At 42.7% G+C, this 10,000-nt stretch overlaps 1 protein-coding gene across 6 annotated transcripts in view; it reads left to right on the top strand.

Annotated features, from left to right (window-relative positions):
• ryr1b (ryanodine receptor 1b (skeletal)) overlaps positions 1–10,000 on the top strand; it is a 233,601-nt gene that overhangs the window by 115,076 nt on the left and 108,525 nt on the right. For all 6 annotated transcript variants that reach the window (XM_036961172.1, XM_036961171.1, XM_036961170.1 and 3 more), the window contains exons 53-62: positions 241–319; positions 463–774; positions 1,310–1,385; positions 1,577–1,700; positions 2,453–2,568; positions 3,146–3,213; positions 3,633–3,754; positions 4,168–4,217; positions 6,150–6,210; positions 9,997–10,000. The exon at positions 9,997–10,000 is cut by the window's right edge and continues 123 nt beyond it. In XM_036961172.1, the coding sequence (XP_036817067.1) occupies positions 241–319; positions 463–774; positions 1,310–1,385; positions 1,577–1,700; positions 2,453–2,568; positions 3,146–3,213; positions 3,633–3,754; positions 4,168–4,217; positions 6,150–6,210; positions 9,997–10,000 (1,012 nt within the window). The remainder of the gene's footprint in view (positions 1–240; positions 320–462; positions 775–1,309; positions 1,386–1,576; positions 1,701–2,452; positions 2,569–3,145; positions 3,214–3,632; positions 3,755–4,167; positions 4,218–6,149; positions 6,211–9,996) is intronic.

Here is a 10,000-nt window from a genome sequence, read left to right as displayed (position 1 = left end):
GGTTAGCAGTGTGTTAGCAGGTTAGCAGTGTGTTAGCAGGTTAGCAGTGTGTTAGCAGGTTAGCAGTGTGTTAGCAGGTTAGCAGTGTGTTAGCAGGTTAGCAGTGTGTTAGCAGGTTAGCAGTGTGTTAGCAGTGTGTTAGCAGGTTAGCAGTGTGTTAGCAGGTTAGCAGTGTGTTAGCAGTGTCTTAGCAGTGTGTCTCACGCAGCGATAACTCTCCACCTGTTTTGTCCTTCTCAGCACCATTATCCCAGAGAAGCTGGATGCCTTCATCAACAAGTATGCAGAACACACTCACGACAAGTGGGCCTTCGAAAAGGTCAGTTTTACTCCTCACCTCTCTTTCATCCCGCGTCTACGACACATCTACATCACCATCTACCGATGGCGATCTGGAGACTTCAGGGAGAAAAGAGTTGTTTTTTGTTGAGTGTAATGATGCTTTTATGTATCTGCTCTCAGATCCAGAACAACTGGTCGTACGGAGAGGTGCTGGATGAAAACGCCAAGACACACCCCATGCTGCGTCCCTACAAGACCTTCTCCGAGAAGGACAAGGAGATCTACCGTTGGCCCATCAAGGAGTCCGTTAAGGCCATGCTGGCCTGGGAGTGGACGATGGAGAAGGCTCAAGCAGGGGAGGGAGAGAAGGTGGAGCTGAAGACCAGCACACGGAAGATCTCCCAGACTGCTCAGGCGACCTATGACCCCAGCCATGGCTACAGCCCTTCGCCTGTGGACATCACTGCCATGGCGCTGTCCAGAGAGCTGCAGGTAAGGAACAAACTGGAAACTGGAACTCTAGTCGATGGTGGCTTGGTCAACACACTATGATCAGCAATCTGTCGTATTGGTTTGGTGGGGGACAGGGTATGGGAGGTAGTTTACTATTGTTCACTGTCACCGGTGACACATAGATTGATGTACCTTGTGATCCTCTTTCTCTCTCTCTTTCTTTCTTTTTCCATCTTCCTCCCTCTCTCTCTCTCTCTCTCTCTGTCTCTCTGTCTCTCTCTCTCTCTGTCTCTCTGTCTCTCTCTCTCTCTGTCTCTCTCTCTCTCTCTCTCTCTCTCTCTCTCTCTCTCTCTCTCTGTCTCTCCCCCCCCTCTCTCTCTCTCTCTCTCGCTCTCTCTCTTTCTTTCTTTTTCCATCTCCCTCCCTCTCTCTCTCTCTCTCTCTCTCTCTCTCTCTCTCTCTCTCTCTCTCTGTCTCTCTGTCTCTCTCTCTCTCTGTCTCTCTGTCTCTCTCTCTCTCTGTCTCTCTCTCTCTCTCTCTCTCTCTCTCTCTCTCTCTCTCTCTCTCTCTCTAGTCCATGGCTGAGCAGCTGGCTGAAAACTACCACAACACCTGGGGCAGGAAGAAGAAGATGGAGCTGATGGGAAAAGGTGAGAGGAAAGGGACGGACAGCTGTCAGGGTTTTTAACGGTCAACGTCTCTGGTTGTTTTGATCGAAATTAGAATCTTTAACCCGTAATAATTATATTCGTGATGTCAGTCTGCTTGCATAGGACACTTTTGAAATACGTAAAGGTTCATCACAGCAATAGAAACACCGTATGATGAGTGTGTTGTCCAGGTGGCGGTTCCCATCCCCTGCTGGTTCCCTATGACACCTTGACGGCTAAGGAGAAGGCCAGAGACAGAGAGAAAGCCCAGGACCTTCTCAAGTTCCTGCAGCTCAACGGATATGCCGTCACTAGGTACAATACTGTAGCACTCACTGCTCAGATAGTCCCCTGTTCATATTCTATCAACAAGTTGTATCCCATGTAAATAACTCACTACCTCTTCCTTTCCTCCTCCCTCTCCTTCTTCCTGTTCCTCCTTCCTCTCCTTCTTCCTGTTCCTCCTTCCTCTCCTCCTTCCTGTTCCTCCTTCCTCTCCTCCTTCCTGTTCCTCTCCTCCTTCCTCTCCTCCTTCCTGTTCCTCCTTCCTCTCCTCCTTCCTCTCCTCCTTCCTCTCCTCCTTCCTGTTCCTCCTTCCACTCCTCCTTCCTGTTCCTCCTTCCTGTTCCTCCTTCATCTCCTCCTTCCTGTTCCTCCTTCCTCTCCTTCCTCTCCTCCTTCCTCTCCTTCCTTTCCTCCTTCCTCTCCTTCCTGTCCTCTCCTTCCTCTCCTCCTTCCTCTCCTTCCTCTCCTCCTTCCTGTTCCTCCTTCCTCTCCTCCTTCCTGTTCCTCCTTCATCTCCTCCTTCCTCTCCTTCCTGTTCCTCCTTCCTCTCCTCCTTCCTGTTCCTCCTTCCTCTCCTCCTTCCTGTTCCTCCTTCATCTCCTCCTTCCTCTCCTTCCTGTTCCTCCTTCATCTCCTCCTTCCTGTTCCTCCTTCCTGTTCCTCCTTCCTCTCCTCCTACCTCTCCTTCCTCTCCTCCTTCCTCTTCTCCTTCCTCTCCTCCTTCCTGTTCCTCCTTCCTCTCCTCCTTCCTCTCCTCTCTCCATCCCTCTTTATCACCTCAGGGGCCCAAAGGACATGGAACAGGACATCTCCTCCATAGAGAAGAGGTTTGCCTATGGTTTCCTCCAGAAGCTACTGAAGTGGATGGATATTGCCCAGGAGTTCATCGCCCATCTGGGTACTGTAAAGGGGGATAGGGAGGGCAGAGGGATGGGTTAGGGTAGAATGAGTTTACTGATTCTTCATCTGGCGCATGTCATAAATACTGTATCGTACATCATACCAGTAAGTGGAACCAGAGGAGGTATTCCTGGTCAGATCATGTGGTCATGATGTGTGACTGAGGCTGCTCTCTCTCTCTCTCTCTGTCTCTCTCTCTCTCTCTCTCACTCTCCCTCTTTCTCTCTTTCTTTCTCTCTCCCTCTCCCTCTCCCTCTCTCTCTCTCACTCTCCCTCTTTCTCTCTTTCTTTCTCTCTCCCTCTCCCTCTCTCTCTCTCTCTCTCTCTCTCTCTCTCTCTCTCTCTCTCTCTCTCTCTCTCTCTCTCTCTCTCTCTCTCTCTCTCTCTCTCTCTCTCTCTCTCTCTCTCTCTCTCTCTCTCTCTCTCTCTCTCTCTCTCTCTCTCTCTCTCTCTCTCTCTCTCTCTCTCAATTCAATTCAATTCAAGGGCTTTATTGGCATGGTAAACATGTGCTAACATTGCCAAAGCAAGTGAGGTAGATCTCTCTCTCTCTCTCTCTCTCTCTCTCCCTACAGAGGCTGTGGTTAGCAGTGGCAGAGTGGAGAAGTCTCCACACGAACAGGAGATCAAGTTCTTTGCCAAAGTGAGATGAGGATTAATTATCCAAGCTGTTATCCTATTAGCCTAGCTGTTAGCACATTAGCCCAACTGTTAGCCCATTATCCCTAGCTGTCAGCTCAGTAACCTAGTTGTTAGACCATTAGCTTAGCTGTTAGCCCAATAGCCTCATTGTTAGCCCATTAGCTTAGCTCATTAGCCTAGCAGTTAGCCCATTAGACCCAAGGGTGTCAAACTCATTTTGCACCAGGGGCTTTTGGAAACTGTTAGCTTATTATTATCCTAGTTGTTAGACCATTAGATTATTAGCCTAGCTGTTAGCTTAGTAGCCTAGCTTTTAGCCCAGTAGTCTAACTGTTAGTCCCTTAGCCTAGCTGTTAGCATCTTTGGGAGCTCTAACACTGTGATCTGATTGATACTCACCTCTCCGTCTCTGTGTGGTAGATTCTCCTGCCGCTGGTCAACCAATACTTTAAGAACCACTGCCTCTACTTCCTCTCCACGCCTGCCAAGTTGCTGGGCAGTGGAGGCCACTCCTCCAACAAGGAGAAGGAAATGATCGCCAGGTACGTTGATCGCCAAAGGCTTTGAGAGTAATACCAAAGATATGCCGTAGTACCAGGGCTCTAGGTGCAAGATCACATGGTACGTCTTTTAAAAAAAACTCAGAATCGTTGATCTTTTTTTTAAAGAAAAACGATCTGCCTAAAACCTTTCGCACAATACCTTGCTTGTTATACTCTGTCTGCTGTACTCCCTATCTCCTTATATCGCCTCCTCTCCTTGTTACTCCATTCCTCTCCTCTTTTATGGAATCTACTTCATTTCCTTGGACCGTTTGACCTTAATTAACCAACTTATTTTTCATTCCGGTCCTCCCTTCCTATCCTCCCATACCCTCCCTTTCCTTTCATTCTCCACTCCTCCTTTTCTCCTCCTCCTCCTCTTACTCCTCCTCTTACTCCTCCTCCTCCCTCAGTATCTTCTGTAAGTTGGCAGCTCTGGTGAGACACAGAGTATCTCTCTTTGGTAAGGATCCTGAACCTGCATGGTGGACTGATGCCTGTTGGTCACCTCGCAATCTCATCTCTCTTACCATCTCTCTACATCAATATCCATCTCTCTTACCATCTCTCTACATCAATCTCATCTCTCTACATCAATCTCATCTCTCTCTGTCTCTCTACATCAATATCCATCTCTCTCTGTCTCTCTCATTGTCTCTGTCTGTCTGTCTGTTTCTATCGCTCTCTTTCTTTCTCACTCTCTCTCAATTTATCTCTCTCAATCCCTCTATCGCGATCTCTCTATATCAATAGCTCTATCTCAATCTCTCCCTCTCTACCCCAATCTCTGTCTCTCAATCTCTCTCTCTCTCTACCCCAATCTCTGTCTCTCAATCTCTCTCTCTCTACCCCAATCTCTGTCTCTTTCCATCCGTTGATATCTCGATCAATGTCTTTCACCCCTTCCTGTTTCATCATCATTACAGAACACCCTCTCCTTTCTATGTTACCACCACTTCTATCTTTCTATCTACCTCCCTCTAAACTTCCACCTCTCTCCAACCCTTCTATCTGCATCCCTCTAAACTTCCACCTCTCTCCAACCCTTCTATCTGCATCCCTCTAAACTTCCACCTCTCTCCAACCCTTCTATCTGCATCCCTCTAAACTTCCACCTCTCTCCAACCCTTCTATCTGCATCCCTCTAAACTTCCACCTCTCTCCAACCCTTCTATCTGCATCCCTCTAAACTTCCACCTCTCTCCAACCCTTCTATCTACCTCCCTCTAAACTTCCACCTCTCTCCAACCCTTCTATCTGCATCCCTCTAAACTTCCACCTCTCTCCAACCCTTCTATCTGCATCCCTCTAAACTTCCACCTCTCTCCAACCCTTCTATCTACCTCCCTCTAAACTTCCACCTCTCTCCACCCCTTCTGTCTTTCTATCAGCCTCCCTCTAAACTTCCACCTCTCTCCAACCCTTCTATCTGCATCCCTCTAAACTTCCACCTCTCTCCAACCCTTCTATCAGCCTCCCTCTAAACTTCCACCTCTCTCCACTCCTTCTGTCTTTCTATCTGCCTCCCTCTAAACTTCCACCTCTCTCCAACCCTTCTATCTGCCTCCCTCTAAACTTCCACCTCTCTCCACAGTTGTGCTTCTGCTCTGCTTTGCTCTTCTCCTTAGCTAGCTGCATCTCCTCTCTTGTTGTTGTTGTTGTTGTGTAACCGGCAGCATCTCTGGATACACACAGTGGTTAGTAAGTGTTGGTTGTGACGATCAAACCTCCACAGGTGTTGGCGTTAGCTAACTCAGGTGCTGTACGGTTGGTTTGTTTAGAGCGCTTGGCTTGAGGCAGTGCCTTCTCTGTCTGCGTCCACTTCATCCACCAAACACGATGACACACATCCTGTTCAACTCTTCTAGTCACAGCACAGTTACATGTCATTCATTAGTATCTGGATAAACAGGTGGGACATACCAACCAGTTGTTATCGGAGAATAACAAGTGATTATTTCTACTGACCCTTTTTATAACGAGTTTAGCTGTTATTTACTTATCTTCTATCTACATTTGCCAGGTATTATTGATTGATTGATTGGTTCGTTGAGTGATTGGTTGGTTGGTTCGTTGAGTGATTGATTGATTGGTTGGTTGAGTGATTGGTTGGTTGGTTCGTTGAGTGATTGATTGGTTGGTTGAGTGATTGGTTGGTCCGTTGAGTGATTGGTTGGTTCGTTTAGTGATTGGTTGGTTGAAAAGGTTTGTTGGTTGAGTGATTGGTTGGTTGGTTGAGTGATTGGTTGATTGGTTGAGTGATTGGTTGGTTGGTTGAGTGAGTGGTTGGTTGGTTGAGTGATTGGTTAGTTGGCTGAGTGATTGGTTGGTTGGTTGAGTGATTGGTTGCTTGATGGATGGACGGATTGATAACAGAGTCTCTGTGTGTTGTCAGGAACGGATGCTGGCGCGGTGGTGAATTGTCTGCACATCCTGTCACGATCACTGGACGCCAGGTAACACACGCTCAACACGTCCGCCAACATCACATTATACACACCGTTGGACACCAACTAGGACTGAGGGTAATGGAGATCTACTGAGGGCAGGATGTTTACATTCTGTCAGAACAGGATATTGTTACATCTCAGGTATCCTGTGGAGAGGAGAAGGGCCGCAGTCTGTTTTCAGTCAACGGATAAGTTAGGACAGCGAGTGAATTAGAGAGGAATGTGGACCGAGGTCACAGTCAGATGAAGTGAGAAAGAACAGGCATCGCTAAAGTTCTGCCTGGCAACAGAGATCGATTGGCTGTCCAGATGTGTCAGATGAGGTCAAGAACAAACAGTCCTATGACATACACACAATACACACATACACACAATGAGAGGTACCACCTACATTTCTGCCTAGCAACAGAGATGTATTGGCTGTCGAGATGTGCAAGGAGTTGACTCCGCCGGCTGGGCTGCGCGCGTGCGCCCTCGTGCATACGTGTATTTTGTCCCCCTTTCACCAAACGCAATCACGACACGCGGGTCAAAATATCAAAACAAACTCCGAACCAATTACATTACTTTGGGAACAGGTCGAAAAGCATTGAACATGTACAGCAATTCAGCTAGTTAGCTTGCACTTGCTAGCTAATTTGTCCTATTTAGCTAGCTTGCTGATGCTAGCTAATTTGTCCTATTTATCTAGCTTGCTGATGCTAGCTAATTTGTCCTATTTAGCTAGCTTGCTGATGCTAGCTAATTTGTCCTGGGATATAAACATTGAGTTGTTATTTTAACTGAAATGCACAAGGTCCTCTACTCCGACAATTAATCTACACATAAAACGGTCAACTGAATCGTTTCTAGTCATCTCTCCTCCTTCCAGGCTTTTTCATCTTTGAACTTATATGGTGATTGGCATCTACACTTTCATAGTATTACTATACCGACCGGCAACACAGTTCGTCTTTCAATCACCCACGTGGGTATAACCAATGAGGAGATGGCACCGTGGGTACCTGCTTCTATAAACCAATGAGAAGATGGCACCGTGGGTACCTGCTTCTATAAACCAACGAGGAGATGGGAGAGGCAGGACTTGCAGTGCGATTTGCGTCAGAAATAGAAAGGAGTTCTATTGTAGCCCTTGGAAACGCAGACGCTCGTTGACGCGCGCGAGCAGTGTGGGTGCAGTAATTGAATAACATAGATTTCTAAATGTATTTTGCAACACGAGAGGTGTGGTCAGCCTGTTATGCAGCAACTCACACATACTCCAATACTATAATACAACTCACACATACTACAATACTATAATACAACTCACACATACTCCAATACTATAATACAACTCACACATACTACAATACTATAATACACACTCACACATACTCCAATACTATAATACAACTCACATATACTACAATACTATAATACAACTCACACATACTACAATACTATATAACAACTCACATATACTACAATACTATATAACAACTCACATATACTACAATACTATATAACAACTCACATATACTACAATACTATATTACAACTCACATATACTACAATACTATATAACAACTCACATATACTACAATACTATATAACAACTCACATATACTACAATACTATAATACAACTCACATATACCACAATACTATAATACACACTCACACATACTACAATACTATAATACAACTCACATATACCACAATACTATAATACACACTCACACATACTCCAATACTATAATACAACTCACATATACTACAATACTATATAACAACTCACATATACTACAATACTATATAACAACTCACATATACTACAATACTATATAACAACTCACATATACTACAATACTATATTACAACTCACATATACTACAATACTATATAACAACTCACATATACTACAATACTATATAACAACTCACATATACTACAATACTATAATACAACTCACATATACCACAATACTATAATACACACTCACACATACTACAATACTATAATACAACTCACATATACCACAATACTATAATACACACTCACACATACTACAATACTATAATACACACTCACACATACTCCAATACTATAATACAACTCACATATACTCCAATACTATAATACAACTCACACATACTACAATACTATAATACAACTCACACATACTACAATACTATAATACAACTCACACATACTACAATACTATAATACAACTCACATATACCACAATACTATAATACAACTCACATATACTACAATACTATATAACAACTCACATATACTACAATACTATAATACAACTCACATATACTCCAATACTATAATACAACTCACACATACTCCAATACTATAATACAACTCACACATACTCCAATACTATAATACAACTCACACATACTCCAATACTATAACACACACTCACACATACTCCAATACTATAATACAACTCACACATACTCCAATACTATAACACACACTCACACATACTCCAATACTATAATACAACTCACACATACTCCAATACTATAATACAACTCACACATACTCCAATACTATAATACAACTCACACATACTCCAATACTATAATACAACTCACACATACTCCAATACTATAATACAACTCACACATACTCCAATACTATAATACAACTCACACATACTCCAATACTATAACACACACTCACACATACTCCAATACTATAATACAACTCACACATACTCCAATACTATAATACAACTCACACATACTCCAATACTATAATACAACTCACACATACTCCAATACTATAACACACACTCACACATACTCCAATACTATAATACAACTCACACATACTCCAATACTATAATACAACTCACACATACTCCAATACTATAATACAACTCACACATACTCCAATACTATAATACAACTCACACATACTCCAATACTATAATACAACTCACACATACTCCAATACTATAATACAACTCACACATACTCCAATACTATAATACAACTCACATATACTCCAATACTATAATACAACTCACACATACTACAATACTATAATACAACTCACATATAATACAATACTATAATACAACTCACATATACTACAATACTATAATACAACTCACATATACTACAATACTATATTACACACTGACACGCACTACAATACTATAATACAACTCACACATACTACAATACTATAATACAACTCACATATACTCCAATACTATAATACAACTCACACATACTACAATACTATAATACAACTCACATATACTACAATACTATAATACAACTCACATATACTACAATACTATAATACAACTCACATATACTACAATACTATATTACACACTGACACGCACTACAATACTATAATACAACTCACATATACCACAATACTATAATACACACTCACACATACTACAATACTATATTACAACTCACATATACTACAATACTATATAACAACTCACATATACTACAATACTATATTACAACTCACATATACTACAATACTATATTACACACTGACACGCACTACAATACTATAATACAACTCACACATACTACAATACTATAATACAACTCACGCATACTACAATACTATAATACAACTCACACATACTACAATACTATAATACAACTCACATATACTACAATACTATAATACAACTCACATATACTACAATATTATATTACACTCTCCACCTTTATTTTCTATTGTGTATCTATTCCAACGAACAGTAGAGTTTTTACATAATGATCTCTCTCTCCTTGTCTTTCCCTCTCTCCAGGACG

This window comes from Oncorhynchus mykiss, chromosome 24 (genome assembly GCF_013265735.2).
Source record: "Oncorhynchus mykiss isolate Arlee chromosome 24, USDA_OmykA_1.1, whole genome shotgun sequence".
Taxonomy (NCBI): domain Eukaryota; kingdom Metazoa; phylum Chordata; class Actinopteri; order Salmoniformes; family Salmonidae; genus Oncorhynchus; species Oncorhynchus mykiss.
The sequence above is the reverse complement of the archived record's forward strand: the minus strand, read 5'-3'. Positions and strand labels throughout refer to the sequence as shown.